The sequence below is a fragment of the Chroicocephalus ridibundus genome, chromosome 4, assembly GCF_963924245.1.
Source record: "Chroicocephalus ridibundus chromosome 4, bChrRid1.1, whole genome shotgun sequence".
Taxonomy (NCBI): domain Eukaryota; kingdom Metazoa; phylum Chordata; class Aves; order Charadriiformes; family Laridae; genus Chroicocephalus; species Chroicocephalus ridibundus.
Window position 1 is genome coordinate 45,101,895 of NC_086287.1, and position 23,319 is coordinate 45,125,213.

General features: G+C 43.2%; 1 protein-coding gene across 1 annotated transcript in view; it reads left to right on the forward strand.

Moving 5' to 3' along the window:
- Positions 1–2,637: 2,637 nt before the first annotated feature.
- LTK (leukocyte receptor tyrosine kinase) overlaps positions 2,638–23,319 on the forward strand; it is a 92,707-nt gene continuing 72,025 nt past the window's right edge. Inside the window, exons 1-2 of the mRNA XM_063333145.1 lie at positions 2,638–2,752; positions 4,182–4,436. Coding sequence (XP_063189215.1) covers positions 2,638–2,752; positions 4,182–4,436 — 370 coding nt within the window. The remainder of the gene's footprint in view (positions 2,753–4,181; positions 4,437–23,319) is intronic.

Below are 23,319 nucleotides of genomic sequence, written 5' to 3' on the forward strand. Positions count from 1 at the left end.
CTTTTTGCTTGTGGGAAAGGTTAGCCTGAGAATTGCCAGGTCCCTTAGGCTGTAAAGAGTTTTATGAACAGTTTTAGCTCATACAGTTCTTCCATACATGAAGACATGAACCTTTAATGGCTATGGAGTAAAGCCAAAACTTATTTATTTATGTGCACTAACACCCAATTTCTTTTACGGATAACTGACTGCTCTCCAAGTCTGACTTTACAACTTGAAAAAATTAACAATATCCTCAGTAGAAGAATGTGAGGACAAGTTAATTTTGCACTTAGCTATCATATTTTTGACTGGTCCATCTTTGGTTAACATCTTCAGATTTCCAGATGTTTTTGTAACGGTTAAATCCTCTGTCTGTTAGACAGTTCTGTAGAGCAGCATTTGGAATGCTGAGGCAGGCTGACCAAGCACATATTTCTTTACACACTTCATGTTTCAAATGGATCTGTATTACATCTTAGTGTGGCAAGTCTATATCACCTTGCCACATTCACCTTGCTCTGCTGGATATTATTTCCATCATAAGTAATTTGCATGGTATTTGTTTAGCTTTTGCCAGACAGCTTGTTTTCCATGCAAGGTTTATGAAGTCTCTGACTGCATTTTTCTCATATTTTTCTCAGATCAAAATGTCATGATACAGACTTTTGTACTGTTCATGCTATCAGAAATGTGCTGTATCTTTCTAGGAAGTGCACAGCCCCAAAGGGAACAGTATCTCCCAAAGAAGGTGTTGAAGCAAGGTGAATGTTTGCTTTGCTTTGCGTCCCATGTAGAAATGCATTTGGTATTGACCACCTCTCCAATGCTTCCTTCTTGTATATAGGGAATATTTTACACTGTTTAAAATTTTCGTCTCTTGAGTGTACGTGTAAGCGAAAACTCCATCATTTTTTCTAGCAGTGACTAGACCCCATTGCTGGAACTCTGCTTGCTCTGTGGGTAAGTGCTTCCACCTCACCTCCCTTCAGTTCTGAGGAATTTTCTTGGTAGTGTGGAGGGGACTTTTGTTGCAACCCCGACCTGAATGTTTTTGAGATGTTACAGAGTTAGCTCAAAGTTCTGTGCTGCCCTCTCTGTTGTGTTTGCAACAGTGGACAGTAATGGATGCCTTCAGAAGAATGTAAGAACAGAGTAAGTGTATCTGCTTCCCTCTCCTGGGCTCCAGTAGGTTGTTCCAGAGTTGCTGAGCCAGAGATAGTATCATTATTTAAGACCAGCAGGTTTTTTCAATTGCTGGTATCCAGATTCTGGCAATGTTCTAGCTTGTGCATCAGTGCCCAACTTAAAAGCGTGTAATTGTCACAGTTGCTTCTAGACTGACAGTTCAGTTCTCTGCTGATGCACAGCATTGTCCATTGCTCCTAATTACTTCTACAGATATTTCTTCTGGATTAGTGGTGTTGCTGTCATTCTCTTGTTATTGTTCGGTTTTGTTTCTTGCTGTGCATGCTCTTGTGCCACTTGCAAACTGCTGGTGAGTGGCATTTGCTTGTAGTTCATGCACCTATTTCCAAATGCTGGGCATTGTTCTGACTTCTGTTGTTTTCACATTCTGCATATCTTCTTTTGGTTTTCACTGTGAAGCATTTGTTTTTCCTGTCCTTTTTCTTTAAAATCTTTGATTCCCTAGAATATCAACTTTTGTCTGAATTGAGTGTCTTGCTTTGCTTGACAGATGTGGATTACCTTGCTGAGGATTAGCTGCAGACCTTCCAGGAGACTAAGGTTTACTTTTCTGAGCCAGGACTCAAACCCTTGAAACTGGCTAATGAGCCAATTGGTCAGAGATTAGCCACCTTCTCCTCTGCTTTTACCTCTGCTTCAAAGCATCACATTCATTTATTTCAGTCTTATAGAATGCCTCACATTTCTGTAATCAGCCTAAGTATTCATCTGTCTTGGCCAAACTAACTGAAAGCCATGGAAAATACGAACTGCTTTAAAACTGAGTATTGTCAGAAACAGTGTTATTTCATCTGCTTCTGCTGCTGCTACCAGTGTCTTGCAGATACAGATTTTTCACATTTCTGTTCATGGGAGGGTTTGGGCAACTATAGAAACTCATGAGGTCACTCTACTTTTTTATCAATTGGAGTAAAAAATTACTTGCTTTGCAGTCCTAGAGCCTCAGCCAAGAAAGTTATTTGTGAAGAGATGGAAAGCTGGCAGGCTTTTTTTCCACCCCTCTGGTGTTGGGTAGTGTGAGAGCCTGGAACTTTAAAATAACTGTCTCAAAGCTTGCTTAAGCTCCTGCAAATCGATGGCAGGCTTGCAGGCCAGCAAGAAGCTTGCTTGTATCTATTCAGCACCTTCTGCAGACCATTCTCTTGCTTGCCAGTCACCACCCCGGATTGCCATCAGCTGAAGAGGGCATGTTGCCCCCAGCTGGAAAGGGTGTAGGCCTCTGGCTGTCAGAGTGGCCAGACCCTGCCTACCCCGGGGCCCACCCAGGCCTGTGCCATGAACTCCCAAATTGCTGAGGCACAATGACTGTGCTGAGCCAAGCATTGCCCAAGCAGCAAGGGGGCAGGAAAAGCTTATACGGCGACCATGTAAAATGACAATTAGCTGGACAAAGGCCACCGTCACGCTGCTTGGTCAAGCTACGGACCGCCCTGGACTATAACTGGCGCGATGACCCACCACGATTTGGGAATCGGGACCGAGACCCCCACCACCATCAACCATGGATCAGCGGTACGCCGCTCAACTTCCGGAGGACCGCCGAGACATCCTCGGGCCAGTGGTGGTAACTATACTCTTGCTACGCTCCGTAATAGTGCTTCTCTTTTCTGCCTTTCCTCTACTTGCACCTTTCCTCTGTCGCTCGTCTCAGTGACTATTGCTGGGGAATAACAATAAACCTGCAGTGAGCGGCATCTGACCTCGTGTCTTAACCTCCCACTTGGAATCATTGCGAACCTCTCCCGGGCCCAACGGAGTCGGACCGGGACGTAACAGGTAGGAACACACATTATTCTTGGTCTATTACTTTGCATGGGGAACAGTTTATATAAACATAGTTAATAAGCAACCGATAATGTCTGTCTTTCTTGCTACCATACTTTTGTAATTGATGTGGCCATAGAGGAAAGCCTCAGAATCATGTTTTCTTCCAGACCATCCATGTTGTGTTCAGAAATATGCCTCTGTAAATCTGTTGAAAATGGCAATATGTTGCTGAATAAAAGGGTAAATTCTGAGATCCAAATATATGGTTATGGTACAAAATCAAATTGTACCCTTGAGTATTGCATACTTTTCATAGATATCAGTGAAAGATTCACAGAAGGTTAAGTAAATTCACTAAATTCTTAGTGTAATGTATGAACCAGAATTAAAAATAGAATGCAGGCCTCTGCCTTGAAAGTGCCAGACCCACCAGTCCTATCAGGGCTTTAATTCATGTTAGCTCCAAATTTCTCCAGTGCCTACAGTGTGAATGGTATTTTACTCAAGACTCAGGTACTATCTGTTAAATTCACAACAGTTTCCATTCTGAATTATTGTAGCCCACAGCCACAATAAATTATTTTAATTTGGACTAAAACACTCCTAATCCAGAGTCAGGGTATCCCATGGAGAATTAATCAGAAATAACATATTCTGATTATAAAAGGAATAGCTGTTTTAAAATAAACTCCCTGTGAAGGAAAAGCCCACATGCAAACAAATTGAAGGCAGAGTGAACTAATGTAATTGAAATGCTGATAGACCAGAAGAAAAAGGAGTTTAACAAGAAAAGTGATTAAAGAGTGAACGCATAAACTTGCAGGCAGAGCACCTACACCTCACTGTGTTGCAGGTCCCTGTTGCTTGTCTCACCAACTGAGGCTGTCTTGCTCACAAGTTAGGCGGTTGTAAGTGAAGTTAAGGAAAGAAAGGGGGGTATCTAGGCTGTGTAAATAGGTCTGATTTCTCTTTCAGGGCAGTCAGTGGAAGACTTCCAGACTAAGGGAATCTTCTCTATTATCTTAAATATGAGCTGAGTTCGGTCCAGGCAGTGAGCGTGTCTCGTGTGTGTCATTGAGGCAGCTGCAAGGGAAGGCTGCGATGGGGGAACAGCCCAGTAAGATGCTGAATTCAGCTTTTCCTAGTGAATACTAATGGCTAAAAAATTTATAGACGGATGTGTTCATGTCTAAAGCAACTGCCTTATGGATTTGCTTATCGTGCAGGAGCGGTGTGCAAAACGGGAGGAGGAGGGAATGAAGAGCGGGTGGCTCTAGGACCCATGCGAGCCTTCCTGAGCAGGAGGTGGGAATTCTCCTCCAAGGCAGCAGGAGCCCGAACCCAGCCTCAGAGCTCCTGCGGAGCCCGCAGGAAGAGCCGGGTACGGCCCCTCCGGAGCCGCGCACCCGGCTGGGACCTGCCCGCACCCCGCAGAGCCATGAACCGGCTCCCACAGCTGCTGCTGTTGGTCACCACAGTGGGTAAGTAACTTATTTTCTTCCCCCGCCTCCTTGCCATGCAAACTCTTTCTTATGCCCAGGGACTCAGACTTATTTCATTGCCTGTTCCCTTTTACCTTTAAAACCAGTAAAGCGTTATTTTCAAAACAGTGGGGGGAAAAAAGGAGAGGGGGCAGAAAGTACTGGCGTGGGTGACGTGGGTAAGTAAATCTTGATGGTTATTGATTCTAAGTAAATTTTGTTCACTGAAATGAATAGGTGATCTGTAGTTTTAGAAAGGCTGCTGCTGACTGAGGCTCTTAGGCTGGAAGCAGGCACTGTCGTACAAGGGTTCAGGATGAAATTAGCAGCTATACCCCAGGACCATTTTGCTTCTCTGATTACTGGATTGCTTTCTCTGGACTATTTTGGAAAGGTAGGAGGAAGCAATGCTCTAAGAATAGTGAAGGTTGGTTACAGAAAAAGGTGTAGTTTGGAGAAGATGCTTTGTCTAAGGAGAGAAATAAAGGAGACAGATAAAGGAAGAAGAAGGTATTGGGACTATGAAAGATGGAGTTATGAGCTCCCACCTAGAGAGTGGTTCTCAGTCCGAGTTTTGAAAGGAATCTTTGTGCTCTTCTGTTTGCCATTGTCAGCTTTGGTTCTGAAATGCAGCAAGAGGAACGAGATACCAGTAGAATAGAAGGAGGGAGATGTTAGGAGGGAAGCTGCAGTAATAGGAGAGAAGTTAGGAAGCGGCAGCATGCATGCAAGCAAGCAACGATGGGAGAAGAAGGTAGGAGTGGGACACATTTACTATATGTGCACAGTGGCAAGCAAACTCATTGTGAAAATTAGGAGAGAAAAACCTTATCAGGACATGCTGAATTTCTCGGAGAGCTGAAGTTATAATAGTGCCCCCAGTGCAGAGACAGGGACATCATCTTGACCCTTAGACAAGCATCAGGAGACACTTCTGTATTTCTCAGTGTAACAAATCATATTAGTTCCAGGTAGAGAAGGAGGTAAGGCAAACAGGTTGCTGGGCGCTGCAGCTTGTTCTTGCTAGTGCAGTGAAATTCTCTGTGTCTGCCTAAATGCTGAACCTATATATATATTCTTTTATATAAAGACACGCTGGGACATCGGTTTTTAAGCAGGTTTCATCATTTAGTTCTATTTACAATTAAATGCCAGTGCATAGCACAGAGTTTTTGATTTCAGGCTTTTTCTGCCCTGTTATTGAGAGGAGGTTGCTTTACTGTCAAATGGTCCCAGGGCGAGTGTAGGCCAGGCAAGCAGAGCTGTGTGTCTCCACAGCCTCATTTCTTATGGCATGTGGTCTCATCAAGAGCTGCTAAGTATCATCGCAGTGGTTTTGGTGTAGTGACTTTCAACAGGCAAGTAAGGTTCGTGTAAGGAATAGTCATTACATTTGCTGTATCTCCAAGTCTTTGTTTTGAAGCATGACTGTATTAGGATGGAGATAAAAAAAGGTGTGTTTCAGAGAGAGCAAGTGAAGACCTAAATGAAAACAAACATACGTTTTACAATCTCTGTCCAATCTTCTGCCAAAAATAATCTCAATTAACCAGGAAGACACTTGGATGCATGAGCATTTAACTGTGTAGCTGATGTCACCATCTTCACATGGGGGTTGCTTGTCTCATTGGGTTATTATGGTCAGCTCTCACACTCTGCAGTCAATTATTTTAAAAACCACTGAGGAAGTTTTCCGGGAGCGTATTTTCAGAGTGGCTTTACATTTCCTTCTCTATCTGGAAAGCCGAAGGTCTTGGTGATGAGGGAATTTAGACGTCCGCTTTTCTGCCTTTTGTTTTACTGGCTGGCATATGCCTTTCTAATGAGCTGTATCCTAAATGTGTAATTTCAGAGTTCCAACCCATTGAAAATTTTTGGCATACCAAAACACTGGAGGAGGTCATAACTCCTTGTGGTGCAAAAATTAAGACTCTGAGAAAATTCAGAAAGTTGTAGAGAACAAGAGCAGAAAAAAACGCTTAGAAAAAGAACCCCCAAAACAACAACAACAAAATCAAGAAAGAACTCAGTGCACAAAGGTGTATTGTTCAGTGTCAAAGCAACTTCACGGTCATTCAGAGGCTGAGGTCACACACTAGCCTCAGGTCTCAGGAGATGGCTAGGTAGAAGGTGAAAAAAGCCACCAGATGAATGTATGGGAGAATTTTCTTTTTATTTTAAGCACCAGCATTGTTTTGAATCTTCATATTGGGTGGTTTTCCTTTGATTACCTGAGCTTGGTGGAGGGGATAGGTCAGTCCTTTTCTCCTTTATGAAAAACTGGGTTGTGCTTGGTCAAATGTTGAGCTCTGGCCTCTGGGTGTGGAGGGCAAACTTACAAAACTGCAAAATTACAGCACAACATACGTTCTGGGCAAACCTCAAACACCTTTCCAAAAGTGCGGTCATGTTTATATCATTGTTCTGAGTTTAGCTATTGAGTATAACCACAGTTCTTGAGATAATATTAGTAGAGGCATTTTGTCAAGTCTTTCTTTACAGCCCTTACCAATACTTGTAGTGGAGCTGTCACAGAATAGGATATCTTATGTTGAATTTCAGCCTGAGGAATAGTTATGGTTTTGAGTTTCATTGAATCCTTTCTAAGGCGGAGAGGCATAGGGAGGTTGATTACAGGTTTTGGAGTAAGGCAGCCAGCCTTTTGTTTGTTTGTTTGTGGGATGGTATATCAGCATGGCAATGCTGAACGCTGCATTCCTGGATCCTACTTCCTCCTTGTATTTGTCTAACAAACTGTTTTCAGAAGCCCAGAGGTTTTCTTTCTCTCCCTGGGTTTGTCTGCCTCTCACAATTAAGCTGTCCTGGTTTTTACGGAGTGAGTATAAGCTGGTTTAAGTTTAATCAGTCCACATATGCATGAAGATGCTTATATAGAGTACCTCATTTTGTTGTAAGCCAACTTAAAATAAACCAGTGCATCTATCTCACTTAGACTTTACTGCTTTGTGTATCCCTTTGTCTGTCTAGAGGAGAGCATGCCAAGAGTGGAAGGGATGGGGCCCAACGTTCTCTTTTGCCTCTTCATTTGAAGAGCGTCTCTCTTATTCTCTTCTTGTGCGCCTCTCTGCTCTGTTAAAGTAGCATACGAGTACAGTAGTGATTTCAGTATTTTCACTTAAATAGTTCTAACCAGGACAGCACCAAATGATCCTTGAAATTTGTTTTAGGAGTTAGGTCCATGGTCAGTTACTGTGTAAATGGCAGCATATCCACTAATACTGGCCCCAGTCCGGTTATGCAATTCAAGACACTATGACTGTCACTGAAAGCCAAACATTGTGCAGATGCCTTGAAATAAAAAAAGACAGTTCTTTTTAAGTCACAGACATTACAAAGTTGAGGACCTTTCGGAATACAATGGAAAAGGATAGGCTAGATATATGGGAGTTCCACAGTAAAAGGAGCACATACAGAGATTTGTAAACTCCGTCAAGGGGGAGGACTAAGGTGGAGGAGGAAGAAATCAAGTAGTGAACCATGTGTACCGGTACTTTAGAGCTGAAGAAAATGTCTTGTGATCAGCCATAGGAGAAATCCATCTTTCTGTCAGTTTTACATAGTTTCATAGTTTCTAATTGGTCCATAAGATCAAAGTTGGAGAAGAGGATGCCCTGCTCCAGCCATGTTTCAAAAGCATTCCTCTCCCGCCCCCCAGAGTCCTGAAGAGATACACAGGAGGGTCCTTGTCTTCAGCCTGCTTGAATGTGTGATGGGGTGCGTGCTGGCTGTGATGGTGTGTAGAAATGCGTCTGTGACTACAGTGGAGACAAATTTTCATCTTGAATTCATTTTAGTGAAAAATGCCGATCTGGTGACACTAAAATCCTTTATAAAGTGTTCTAGGTTTTGAGCTGTTAGGTACGGAGGTTTGTTTTGTGTGTGCACGCATTAGTTCATATTGAGACATTCAAGTGAGTCTATCTGTTTTAATGTTGGGTTTGGTTTTTTTTTAGTTCAAACTTTTGCTTAGAGAAGTCTTCCATTCAAAAATCTTAAATCTTTATTTAAAAATCTTAAAACATTATTTAGTATCAAATGTTTAGTTTTGACATGGAGTATTATAGTTCAACAATCCCTGAAATGTGTTGGTCTTTGTAATTTTATAAAACTTCTGCAAAAATGTCATGTTGACCTGTGACAGTTTTTCATTTTTAATTTCTTTGGTCTTGCCAGTAACTTGGAAAATCCTGTATTAAAGCTGCTCAGTTATCTTGTAATACCATATAGCAGTTTGTACCTGGATTTGTGCGTGCAGGTGGTTGTCCTCAGGCTGATGTTCATTACTCCACATAGTGTCTCGTACCGTTGTTTGTAGCTTGGTATTGGATTAAATTCCTCAGAAATAAAGGAAACAAAATTAACATGAACTTTTTGCAAATCCTTAGTAAAAGCAGAAGCATGAAGCAGCTGCTGAGAGAAGAGGCAGGTGAGCTCTTTCCAGAAATAAATGGAGAGGAAGGGATCCACGGGGTTCTTAGTTAACGCAAATTGATGGATCTGTATGGAAGTATAGTTACAGCAGTGCAACGTCTTGCCTTCTGTATCTGGAGACTTTTATCTGAGACTCTTACGAGTAAGCATGATTTCTGTATTGAATGCTTAAATCAGAGGAGGAAAATAATGACATTAATTATGTTAATTAATTGGATCAGGCTTATAGTCTTTTCCTGTCTCTCAGCATCAGTCCTTCCTCTTACGATTCCTCTTCCTCCCATTCCATTATAATTACTCCTCTGCTTCTCTCCTCTCCTAGTGTGTAACAAACCCAGTGCTTTGATGTGTCTGCTATCAGCAGGACAGGGTGTGCACAAAGATGAAACCTGTGGCAGGTAGGATAGCAGGCCAGCTTGGCAAAGTGGTGAGTTGAGGTGTTTCATAAGAGATGACTTGCAGCTGGTCTGACAGATATGCTCTGAGTGAAAAGGGAGAACCGAGATCCCTTGTGAGAGTGGTGACAGATCATACTGGTGGGTTATGTGCGTGTAGGAGGAACATGTGGAGCCTTTGGTTCAGATTGTGATTGGTTCAGTATCATTAGGGGTCAGAGGGGCTATGCCTGGGGAATGCCAAGTTCCTGCCTTTTTATGCCCAATGCGCAAGAGGGGAGCTCAGGGTGTGGGACCTTTACAACCAAGCAAACGTAGCATCAAGACCTCCCTGGATCTCTGCACTACCTAAAGGACTACAGCTCCCAAGCAAGTGGTGGAGTCTCTCTGAATAATTTTGTCTCCCTCAGGTGTGCTGTTTTGAAGAGCTTTCCTCAAGGTGGTGTACCTCCCCACCGCAGCTTCTTCAGTGTGTATGATACCAGCACAGCTGGGCCCATAAGGGCTAATGAAAACAGAGACAAATGACATAAAAGGAAACAGAGATGGCCTTCCAGTCTTTGTCACCTAGAAAAAGCAGCTCTGCCATATGTACTGAGGAAATAAAGAACAGGGAATTCCAGTAAGATGCTCATCCACAGGCCAGGTTTTATCTTTTTAGGAGAATTTCAGGTTGGTTTTCTGTATGTGGTCTTTAGCATAAAACTGGCTGGAAAAACATGAAACTTTGCACAATTCTGTACAGCCTTTTCTTCCACTTGTCAGTGAAAAACTTGTTAAGATTTCTACCTGGCTTTATATTTATTTTGAGCAGTTGGACTACATGATCGTTGTAGGTCCCTTCTAACTGAACTATCCTATCCTATCCTATCCTATCCTATCCTATCCTATCCTATCCTATCCTATCCTATCCTATCCTATCCTATCCTATCCTATCCTATCCTATCCTATCCTATCCTATCCTATCCTATCCTATCCTATCCTATCCTATCCTATCCTAAGGAACTCCCTGACAATGGCACTGACTGAATTTAAAAAACAGGGTCACCTACTGACACAGCAGGCTTATCAGTATTAAAAGTAATCAAGAATGAGACTGAAGTATAGAATTAAAAGCTGAAGTCTTTCCAAAAAGCACAGATCTATCCTTGCAACTCAGCTTAACTTTTGCCTTATCTAATGGGAGAGCCATGTCTGTTGATAAGGCATCACAGATTTTCAGCTAATTGGTATCTGAAATCGCATAAGCTTTGGCGTATCAGCCAAAAATGATTGCATTTATTCATGCATTTGAGTTGCTCACTTGAGGTTTTTTTCCCAGCATGTAGCACAGCATGTGTTTGAGGGCATAAACAGCCAAACTTTCTGGGATTAAAGCATCCACATCTCTCCCCTGTGTCTATGTTTATGGAGATACATATTTATATATTAAAAACATAGGAGTGATAAAGTAACTGAGCGAGAGCCACACAGTAAGTGACATGGAGAGCTGTGATGGTGTTTTGGTGCACAGAATTAAGTGCAGGAGGTGAGAAATCTGTTCCTGCATGTCATGGTGAAGAGTTTTTTGTGCTATCCAGGAGCCAAATGAAACCCAAAGTGGAACTTTTTTCCCCACCTTGAATCCGAACTGACCCAATAACAGCAGTCATACTGGAACCTCAGTGAGAACTGAACCTAATAGGTTATTGGTTCAGTGTCACAGTTTGCTGAAATCTTGCTTCCCATAGCAGAGATGCCGTTGGCATGGGAGCAACCTCAAACCATGACGGGCTTCTGAAGAGTTTCACATCCAGCTTCCGCTTCCCCATGGGAAAGTGCCTGCTTCCATGCAGCAATGCAGAGCTGGTTTGAGTGGCACTGCGGCTGTGACCTAAACCTTTTTGTACATGCTGAGGGTGAACTCTGAGTGCTTGGGCTCCCTTTGTAGCTCTGCCTCACAACTTCTGCTCCACTTTCCTGGTCTTAGGGAGGCAGGAGGAAACTGGGGGGATACACGGAGAGGATGGGAGCAGAGGAGCAGGATGGAGGAACTCTTTTCCAGTGGAGACCATGACCCCAGCCAGTGTGGTTTGGGATTCCCAAAAAAAGGGTTAGCAGCTGTCAGCCTGAACTTGAGCAACCTCAGGCAAAGCTGAATTCAAGCTGGAACTGAACAGAAAAACTGCTTTGCTTCACTGGTTTTTGCACACCCTGATGTCTTGACTAATATTTTAGACAAAGGAAAAAGCACGGACAATTATGCTTACACACTTCTAATACCTTAGATGTCTTGATTTTTTTTTTTTAGTTTCTGTTTTTACATTTAACTGCAGTTTTAATTTTCCAAGTATCTGCTATTTAATTTTTTTTTTTCCCTACTGAGCTCTGAGTGATTAATATATATCTGCTACTTTGTCTTCAGCAAATGCAATCATAGAAAAGCATGACCGCTTGAAATTTCCGTGGTCTTTAACACGTTTTTAGAGTTTGCTCTATGGCATTTTCATGTGTACTGTGCTGGAGTCCAGATCTCTTTACATAAGTAACACTTTTAAAGTATGTAATTCACAACAGGAGCATTTTCTGGGTTTACAGTCACTACAGGAGCCTGAATAGTATTTAAAACCTCTGAAAGAAGCTTTCTTTAACCCCATGCAGGCTAACAGTTCAGCCTAGATTTTAATGAGACACTGGACTTTATGAATTTTATAAGCTGTGATAGTGTAGTCATCACAGAATGCTTGCAATCACCATTTTTTTTTTTCAACTTTCCTGAAGTCCCACATGTCTCCTGGCCCTTCAAAACCAGATTCTTAGAAGAGTTTAAACTTTCCCAGTTTGACAGATTGTGTTTGTTAGTCTGTTGCAATCCGAGAGAAGAAATTTGAAAGTCAGTAAAAGTTACAAATAATAACCTTGTGAATGAATTATAAGCAAAACAAAGTGAATAAAACAAACTGTCTTTTATTTAGTTATTCAAAAGGGCCTGTATTCTGTCTATTCAGGTGGATAGAAAAATGAAAGACTTATGCAGATCTAGCTCTTTTTAACTCATCTGGACCTGTGCTAGATTGTTTAGACACAAGCATTTAGCTTCCCCTCTAAAAGCTATTTTCATTTTTGATTTCCTGATAAGTTTTGGCCAAGGTGTAGCTCTTTTTATTTATTCCCTCCCCATTGTAATTCACAAACTTTTTTTTCCTCTCTTGTGTGTTTTCCTGCTTATACCTGCATGAAAATTAATGAAAGGGAAAATTAACTAATCTGTGATTTTTTTTTTTTTTCCTCATGGTGAATTTTTTTCCCCCACTTATTTTAGGACCTGAAAAGATATGGGAAAACACCTTTTCTTTAAACAAGCTGTCTTCCACACTTTCCTCGGTGGATGCAGTTATCCAAAACTGTACAATACTCAGGGGTTTCTCGTGATTGTTTGTGATAATATTTTAATTATATATTTACTATGTAGATTACCATTTTGCAGCAACTTATGTGGCATGTGACTGTACAGACTATCAGCTATGGTAAATCTAGCTAATAGTTATTTTTTAATTAAGTTTCAGCAGAATTTACATTCACTGCAGTACCAAGGTACAAGTGGAGAAAGCTAGAGAAGTTGTTTCATTACTGATAGAAACTGCTTTATGGCTACAAGAAGGAGGATTGACAAGAATAATAATGTTACTGACATTCTTCCACCGAGAATGGTAGGCGGTGCCTTATATCAAGTAAATGTAGAATTTCAAACGTAGAAGTGCTGATTCTTCTGCTGGATTTCTTAGGGCTTTCGAGATTGAGTGAACATGAAGAAGGTCAATGTTCAGCCAATGTTTAGCTCTGCTCTCCAGCATTCATGCCCATCTTGACCTCTCCTGCCAACCCCCAGTCGGCAGCATAGACTCATCTTAGCTGTGTCGGTCAGACTGTACGGATGCTTTGAAATTACCTAGGTTAAAAGCTAGCTTTCTTTATTTTTGTAAATCATTTTAACAGTCCAGTGACAGTGCGACCCTACATAGCTTGTGTAGGTACAGTTGAGGAAATCATGATTACTGGGCAAGGACAAGAAGGGAGTTAGTTTCCCAGTGGGGCTACAGGAAGTGGGGGTTGGGGGGAAGCGTTCTGGGAAACTCTTAACCCGTTGGGTTTTTCCTGAATCTCTCCCCCCAGTCATTGACATAAGCATTTTGTGAAACTAACCTGCAGGATTAGATACCTGAACTTAGACTGTGTGAATACACCCTTACCTAGCTTAGCCATGTCTGCTTTCCATTCTCTTGCAAGGAAGCAAGTGTTCAACATCAGCCTTGTCAGCTACATTTCAGTGAGCTGACAACCCTCATATGAATTTGTACCACTGTGAAAATACCTACAGTCCTGTTTTACTAAATCGAAAAACACTGTTGTTACCGATCCAGTTCTGTTTATGACAATTTCTTATTTTTGGACGTTGTTAGTTTTTGGCATCCAGTTATCAAAACTTTTAACAGTTTTAGGGGGCACAAAATGCAGACTAGGAGTCTGAATCTTATCATTGATGCTACAGTATGAGGAATAAGAGATACACCATGTTGTTGTGTAGCCTTCAAGTCTCCTTTTAGCCCTTCAGACAAAATAGTCTGTTTTCAGCTTTGACCCATATCATGTATACTGACTGTTGTTAGAGCAGGTGCTCTGAAGCAATTCGGGATGGGACTGAATCTGTTCTGAAGGTGAACTGGGATTTACATTTATCGTCTAAAAGGAAGGCAGTAGAATAGTTTTGGGTCTAGGCTTAAATTTTATACACAAAATGTTTTATAAGCTCTAGCACGCACAGAAGTGCTCCCATGAGTTTTCAAAAAAAGGTCGGCTACATTTAAGAATACTCTTAAGCATGTCCTTTTATTCTTGGTGACTCAAACACACAAAGGAGCAAGAAATAAAGCTGGCGAGAATTGATAGGTGAAAGAACCTTGCTTAGTCTTTCTGCGCTTGATGAAGGGTAAATGTATAGCAAGCACCGTTTTTCTGGTACCTAAACTCTCCAAGCTCACGTTTCACATCACAAGATAGGGTTAAAAATCATCAAATTAAAACAAACATATTTATGAGCCATCTGGTTTCTGAGTCTTTCCAGTTTGTGTTTGCTATCCTGGGTAACTATTAAGCAATTTTTGTTCCTGTAATTTTCATGTCATTACATGGCTCCAGAAACTACATGTTTAAGAAAAACACTATAGAGAAGTGAATTCACGATAGACTCATAAGCACTGGCAGCACTGGAGACGTTTGTCATTCTTTCAGTCATCCTAACATACTACTAAAAGTAAATGTACAGAATAAATCCGTTTTTCCTTTTAATGTGACTTTGAGTTAGGTGAAGTGGAAGGTTGTACTATATAGCTCTGTTACAATATGGTAAGTTGAGTCAGATTTCCTAAGGCTGGTTTCCAGTTCTGCCACAAGCTTTCCATATGATTTGGGGAAGGCTACTTAGTCTTGGTGCCTTAATCATAGAATCTTCATGGTTGGAAAGGACCTTTGAGATCATTGAGTGCAACCATACACACACCAATGAAAAAGGAAAAAAAAATAAAATCACAAACCACCACAAATAAACAACCTACAATCTCTGCCACTAGAGCATGCCCTGAAGTGCCAAATCTAGACGTTTCTTAAATACCTCTAGGGATGGTGACTCAACCACCTCCCTGGGCAGGATGTTCCAGTGCCTGACCACTCTTTCAGTAAAGTAATTCCTCCTAATATCTAACCTAAACCTCCCCTGCTGCAACTTCAGACCATTTCCTCTGGTCCTGTCGTTATTCACTTGGGAGAAGAGCCCAACCCCCATCTCTCTACAACCTCCTTTCAGGTAGTTGTAGAGGGCAATGAGGTCTCCCCTCAGCCTCCTCTTCTCCAAGCTAAACATGCCCAGCTCCTTCAGCCTCTCCTCATATGACCTGCTCTCCAGACCCCTCACCAGCCTGGCAGCTCTCCTCTGGACACGCTCCAGCACTTCAATGTCCCTCTTGTACAGCGGGGCCCAGAACTGAACGCAGTACTCGAGGTGAGGCCTCACCAGTGCCGAGTACAGAGGCACGATCACTTCCCTGCTCCTGCTGGCCACGCTATTCCTGATACAAGCCAGAATGCTGTTGGTCTTCTTGGCCACCTGGGCACACTGCTGGCTCATGTTATGCTGGCCGTCCACCAGCACCCTCGAGTCCTTTTCTGCCGGGCAGCTTTCCAGCCTCTCTTCCCCAAGCCTGTAGCGTTGCTTGGGATTGTTGTGACCGAAACGCAGGACCCGACACTTGGCCTTATTAAACCTCATACAGTTGGCCTTGGCCCATCGATCCAGCCTGTCCAGGTCCCTCTGCAGAGCCTTCCTACCCTCAAGCAGATCAACACTCCCACCCAGTTTGGTGTCATCTGCAAACTTACTGAGGGTGCACTCAATCCCCTCATCCAGATCATTGATAAAGATATTAAACAAAACTGGCCCCAAAACTGAGCCCTGAGGGACACCACTGGTGACCGGCCGCCAAGAGGATTTCACCCCATTAATCACAACTCTCTGGGCACGGCCATCCAGCCAGTTTTTTACCCAGTGAAGAGTACACTTGTCTATGCCATGATTCAGCAGCTTCACCAGGAGAATGCTGTGGGGGACAGTGTCAAAGGCCTTACCAAAGTCCAGGTAGACAACGTCCACCGCCTTCCCCGCATCCAGAAGGTGGGTCACATGGTCATAGAAAGAGATCAGGTTGGTTAAGCAGGACCTCCCTTTCCTAAACCCATGCTGGCTGGCCCTGATCCCTGATCCTTGCCCTACTTTACCTATTTTATCTCCCTTATTCAGATGTGGTGAGACATTAAACTGTATGATCTAGTTCCTTGAAATAGATCCAGTGCATAGAATATTTTTTTTGGCCTTTTTTTAATGAAATGTAATTAAGGAGAATCTATAACTCAATTTAAGTGGAAATTTAAATGTGTTGCTGTAAAAAAAGAAGATACATTTATTCTTTCACATTGAATGTTGAGTTACTGATAAGAGCTTTCTGACAGCATTGGCTTTTCCATTGGTGGAGGAAATAAAAGTGTTCTCCTTAACGTTCACCTCACACATAAAGGTGTACGTTTGTACTGCTTTTCCATAATGTATCCTTATCTGCTCCTGAGAAGGCACAGCACTGGTGAAGAGATGTAAAATTCCCTCTCGCTTCTCTGTTGACGTGAATTGGTATTCTTTATGTCAGCTTGGATATTGGTGACACTGAGTCAACTTTCAGAGTCTAGTTTCATCTTCGGAAGAAAGAGAGGAGTATAGCTATAATTGCTGGTGTTGGGTTTCTGGATGCAACTAAATGCTGGTGCTATTTGGAAGTAACATGTTTTGTGAATGCTAACTGAAGTAAAGTAATCAGCTTCCCTTTCTCCATCTCCCTCATCTTTTTGGCAGAGCTGTGTGCTGAACATTATCAGTTTTATTAAGTCAAATTTGGGTCTTGGAACCTTTCTGACTACTTTGCCTGGGGTGCACAGCCATACCTGATCCCCTGCACCCCATCAGCCCTACTCCAGTGTCTTGCTCTTTCTCCTGCAGCTTGGGATCTCTTACCCACAGTGGGTAGGCCCCTGGCAGGTTGAGCTCAGTGAAGGATGCACCAATGTCTTTAGGTCTTGTAAGAAATACACAGCTTGTTTCTCTGCTTCCGTTACTCGCACCTGGTGTGAGCTTTAAAAGAATGCAAAGCAATCACTTGGTGTCTCTATGCCTTTAGTTTCAAAGCCCAGATTCTCAGATGCATAAAGTGGAAGAAATAAGTGTATGCAAAGAATAAAGCACACATTACTCAGGGTGAGTGTCCTTTGGAGCCTCCTCTGAGTGTTTGTTTGACTGCTTTCCTCTTCTGGAGTCCAGCTGGCATTGAGAGGCTCAGCTGTTAGGAAGCCCATTTGGGAGTCTCAGCTGGAATTGGCAGACTCCACACGCTGCTGGAGTGCTTGCTGGCAAAGCTGTGGTCCCTACCTTGGAAGCTGGCAACAAGTTCTAGCTGAGGCTGTGAGGAAGGTGTTTGAAAGGTGTTTGACTCTTGGCTAGAGCTGACAGGGCCATGCTGGGGAGATGACAGCAGGAGTAGGTGTTTGTCCACCTTCAAACTGGCACAGTAGCTGCATCTCTTCTTTAGAGACACAGGGCTGAGCACTGCACTGTGTGCCCTCGGTGTGTTGATGTGGAAGTGTAGCAGTGGCCACAACTACCTTCAAAGCCAAGTGCAGGCCTCCCTGTGCCCAGGACGCTGCAGCCTGCTCCCTTGCAGCGCACTATCAATGAAGCCTGCCTTACTAGCGTCCTACAAACTGAACTGACTTTCCATTTCCATCGTACCTCAGAGTAACTTTAAAACCCAGTCTTGCTCTGAGTAGAAGACAGTAAAGTAGGAATTCAGGGCCCCAACACCAGCTACTCTCTACCTGGCCCACCCAGAATATTGTGATAAAGAAGGATACAGCAGCAGATTTTAGCTTGGATACTTCAGATGTGGTTATGGCACTATGGCAGGTTACGTGGCACTTTTTTTTTTTTTTTTAAAACACAAGATGAAACTACTTCTTGTTGAAGCCATTCCTAGGTGGAGCGCAATGCAAATGCTTCAACATCTGCTTCCAAAAGAGTATACTATCGACAGTGCAGTTCCCTCAGAGTGCATGTGTTGTGCATGCTCTGTCACACTTTCTCATTACTGTAGATAAAGTGGAGTTCATCTTCTGCTTGCAAAGAAACAGTGGCTTTTACTGACACAGTAGCTGGCTGTTGTGGTGATAGGGATTCTTGGAAATGCTTGGGACACTTCTGGTATTTACAGTATCATTTGCAACTTCTTGATGCAGCACTGTTGAGGCTTTTTCAGAGGGACCTGGCACAGAAAGGACGTTTTGAGATGTGTGATTCTGTGAGAGCTCTGGAAGAAGCTCTGTTGAGCACTGATGGGAGACTGAAATGACACCAATGATTTTACCATATTACTTTCTCCATCACTGGGATGATATCTAGTGAAGTACCAGGTGGGCAGTGGGAACTCTTGACAATCACATATGAAAAAGAACAGTACTACTCAAATACATATTTAGTCTTTTCCTATGGATGATAATCTGCTAATTACAGCTACAATTTCAGGCTGTTTACAGCTGAACAGTTAAAATGAGATGTTGGATGAGCTGTCCAAGTATGATCTAAATGTACAGAAACAAGTGACAAGTGTGCTGCATTTCGTGGGCACTGTGAGTTAAGGAAGCTATGCTTGGTCCGGTAACTCGTTTTTGGATGTCAGAAGAGTGTGCACTGAAAGTGTAGGAATTCTGTGAAATTAAAGAACCTTTCAGGCAGTGCCTGTGCTGTTAAAAGCTACATGCCACTGTGAGGCATTTTGTCACCTTGCAAGCTGCCTTATGTAAAGGAGTCCACATTGATATACTGCACTGGGGGCAGAGCCAGGTTTGCTTTAGGACTTGTCGTGATTCAGGCTTTTACTGGGGGCCAGCAGAGAAGAAAACTGCACGAGCTCTTGACCTCATGTTGTTTGTTTTCCTCATTGTGCTGGCTCATGTGTGCTGGCTGATGTCCTGGGAGCAAAGAACTATGGCTGTCTGGTGTTCATCTTAGCTTGCTCATTTGAGGGCTGAGGAATAGAAACCTCATTTTTCTCCCTTGTGTGGACAGGTCTGGAGTGACCCCTTGCCAGTGAAGAAACTCCAGCTGTAGGACAACAGTAGTCAGGCACTGATCTTTAGGGAGATTCTACTGGGATATGTAGTCTCTTTCATAATTCTTTGATAAAGGCCTGGTTAAAGTGAGTAATTACTGAAAGCTGATGAGCTCATACCATTTCCCTACCAATCACTTCCATAGAGTGAGTGCTTTTCTCATGGTCCCAAAAAAACTTCAGAAAGTAAGTGGTGTGGAACAGGTCTGGACTCGTGCAGTCACAGCTTTGCAGAAAAGGCATGGGGGGCCTGGTAGACACCAAGTTGAATGTGAGACAGAAATTTGCCCTTGCAAAACAGGCAAATGCTACCATGGGCTGCGCTGGACAAAGTATTGCCAGCATATGGAAGGAGGTGATCCTTCCCCTCCACTCAGCACTGGTGAGGCCACACCTGGAGTACTGGGCCCAGTTTTGGGCTCCCCAGTACAGGAGAGACATGGACATAGTGAGAGAGTCCAACGAAGGGCCACAAAGATGATGAAGGCGCTGTAGCATCTGTCCTGTGAAGGAAGGTTGAGAAAGCCAGAACTGTTCAGCCTGCAGAAGAGAAGGCAAAGGGGGAATCTTATCGATGTCTATAAATACCCGAAGGGAAGGTGCAAAGAAGACACAACCGGGCTCTTCTCACTGTTGCCCAGTGACAGACCAGAGGCAATGGGCACACACTGAAACACAGGAGATTGCCTCTGAACATCAGTAAACACTTTTTTCCACTGTGAGAGTGATCAAGCACTGGCACAGGTTTCCCAGGAATGTTGTGGAGCCTCCATCCTTGGAGATATTCAAAAGCCATCTGGACATAGTCCGGGGCAGCCTGTTCTGAGCGTCCCTGCTTTAGCAGGAGGGTTGGACAACATGACCCCCAGAGATCCCATCCAACCTCAACCATTCTGCGGATGAATGCACTGTGAATGAATTCACTCTAATAGAAGATGGTTTTATTTTTCTCTTGAACAAATGTAAGAGCTTGAGTTGAGATATTCAGAGAATTCAACATTCATGAGTTCTGTTTGTTTGCATACAGTGTTTTTTGTGTGCTTTTTTCTCATGCATATAGATACTTTCCAGATATATCCAGAAAAGCATCCAGTTGTGTTTCCCTACTGCCTGCCAAATGAAATAGCTCAGGACTGGTGGAAGGGACTGTCCCCAGTAATTTTCTTTCAGGCACCATTTTGTTCACTAGTGTTTAATCAATTTATCCATGGTCTGAAAGGAAGTCAGAAATTTTCCCAAGAATCTTTGTTTCTTTGCAGACGCTCATTCTGGTTTATTCTGCTTTGATGTCCTCACACTGATTTCACACTGGGGTTGAGTTTTTTTGTCACATTCTCATCTTCAGCATGAAGCTTAAGACAGGTTGAAACTTCTTTGAAAGGAATGAGAGAGGGGCACCCTTGTCTTAAAATGAATCAGATCAGTGCTGGTATGATCTGGCTATCAGTCATTTGGGTTTTATACTTCTCGCTCCGTTCCATAAAGCCGTCTGGATATAAGAGCTAGGGGATATTTTCAAAGAACAGTTTGTCGGTGTTAAGAATATCAGAATAGCCGCAATAGTGTTGGCTGTGCCAGTGTGCTAGAGTAATTCATAAAGTTGTCAAACCCTGAAGCTCATCCTTTGCAGTAATGAGAGACAGTAATCTGAGGCCCTCATCCTTGGGAAGAAAGAAATTCCTAATTTCACCATTTCTATTTTGGCACTGATCCTGAAGTGGTCCTTTAAAGGAAAGGAAGGGATCATTATATTTAAGGGCTTCTTGTCAAAAGTAAAATAAAAGCCTTCATATGAAATATTCCCCCTTAGCTGCTTTCCAGTCGGGAAGTGTGGTATAATTGCCCAAAGATCTCCTCTCTAAATCACACTTCACTCTTTAAACCACACCTTACTCTCTTGAAAGCCGAAGCATCCTTCTAGTCATAGTCATTCTTTACGACACGACTGACTGTCTTCTGTTTTACGTGTTCTGAGAACAGTGGGATCATCTGGCTATCATCCCCAGTTTCTTTTAGGTTTCTTTGCTGGAGGGGAAAACAAGTGAAAAAACTGAAATGCAGGTAACCACTCTTCTGATTGCAGAGTCAGTTTCCTATCAAAAGCAGACTGGTACAATTCATAAATCTTGGTTATGTTGTTTTAGGCCATGAGTAAAAACTGTGTTTTGTTTTTTCAACCCGAAGGTGATTTTTTTGGATCCAAAAATAAAGTTCAGATCTTGGCACAAATGACAGAAGTGCCTTTGAAAATAAAGAAACAATTTGCCAAACATCCATAAGGTAGTCTAAGTCATCCCTGACTTGTAGTCCATTCAGGAAGTCTTGAATACCAGGGCTCTCCCACCCACTGAGAATCTGTTACACAAAGTTCATTGCTCCCAACAGTAAGCCAAATTGCAGTTTGAAACAAGATTCTGCACCTCTTACATTGTGCTGGCTGCAAGTTAAGGTATTCATACTGGAGAGTCACCTCAGGTGGCAAATATTTTGAACAGTGTGAACAAGCTTAGTCCTAATCCTTTCCATAAGAGAAACGTGCAGATTTTAGGAGACTGCTCAGACTCGCCTTCCTCTGAAGGCTTGGCTTTCATGGAACTCTGAAACAGTAAGCAATGAAAACATCACTCTTTTTAATGTTCAGCATACCATCAGGGCTCCATACTTATTAAATTGTCTCGTTATTAAGACAACTGTTTATATTGGTGCTGTGATTCGAGTTAGCATCCTAGCCCTGTCTGCACAGATTGATTTCCTGATGACTACTCTGAGTCTTTCTTTTTTTTTCTGAAGGTCCCTGATAGTTCACAGTGTTTCTTTCTAACAGAGCTTTGGCCAGTGTCATACATACTATACCCTAGAAAATGCCTTTCCTGCCATGCCACTGTGGCCTGTCAGGCCTCATTGACAAAGGACATCAACTGTGATCTCTAAACCAGTCTCTCACGGTTTGTTTGTCCTGTTGCTGTTGAGGAAGGACTTCCCCTTGGTCACTGCTGTCCTTCTCTGAGACGCTCTTCCCTCTGGCTGCGTCCTTTTCTTTGCCTTCCTGATTTTTGACCTCCTCAGTCTGGAAATCAGCTATCAGAAGTACTCAACTCAGCTATCACAAGTACTCAACATGGATTCACCAAGGGGAAATCACATCTGACTGATCCGATAGCCTTCTATGATGGCATGACTGGATGGATAGATGAGGGGAGGGCAGTAGATGTGGTCTACCTTGACTTAAGCAAGGCATTCGACACGGTCTCCCACAGCATCCTCATAGGGAAGCTTAGGAAGAGTGGGCTTGATGGATGGATAGTAACGTGGATAGAAAACTGGTTGAAAGACAGAGCTCAGAGGGTCGTGATTAGGGGCACAGAGTCTAGTTGGAGGTCAGTGATGAGTGGTGTTCCCCAGGGGTCAGTACTGGGTCCAGTCCTCTTCAATATATTCATCAATGACCTGGATGAGGGGATAGAGTGCACCCTCAGCAAGTTTGCTGGTGACACAAAGCTGGGGGGAATGACTGACACACCAGAAGGCTGTGCTGCCATACAGAGAGACCTGGACAGGCTGGAGAGTTGGGCAAAGAGGAACCTTATGAAATTCAATAAGGGCAACCCCATGCACCAGTACAGGTTGGGGGCTGACCTGCTGGAGAGCAGCTCTATGGAAAGAGACCTGGGAGTCCTGGTGGACAACAGGATGACCAAGAGCCAGCAATGTGCCCTTGTGGCAAAAAAGGCCAATGGCATCCTGGGGTGCCTCAAGAAGAGTGTGGCCAGCAGGTTGAGGGAGGTCATCTTCCCCCTCTACTCTGCCTTGGTGAGGCTGCACCTGGAGCACTGTGTCCAGTTCTGGGCTCCCCAGTTCAAGAAGGACAGGGAACTGTTGGAGAGGGTGCAGCAGAGAGCTACCAAGATGATTAGGGGACTGGAACACCTCTCTCATGAAGAAAGACTGAGGGATTTGTGTCTCTTCAGTCTGGAAAAAGGACGGCTGAGGGGGGACCTTATCAACACTTATAAATACTTAAAGGGTGGGTGTCAGGAGGATGGGGCCAAGCTCTTTTCAGTGGTGCCCGGGGACAGGACAAGAGGTAATGGGCACAAACTTGAGCATAGGAAGTTCCACCTAAACACGAGGAGGAACTTCTTTACTTTGAGGGTGGCAGAGCACTGGAAGAGGCTGCCCAGAGAGGTGGTGGAGTCTCCAACTCTGGAGACATTCAAAACCCGCCTGAACGCGTTCCTGTGCAACCTGCCTTAGGTGACCCTGCTCTGGCAGGGGGGTTGGACTAGATGATCTCCAGAG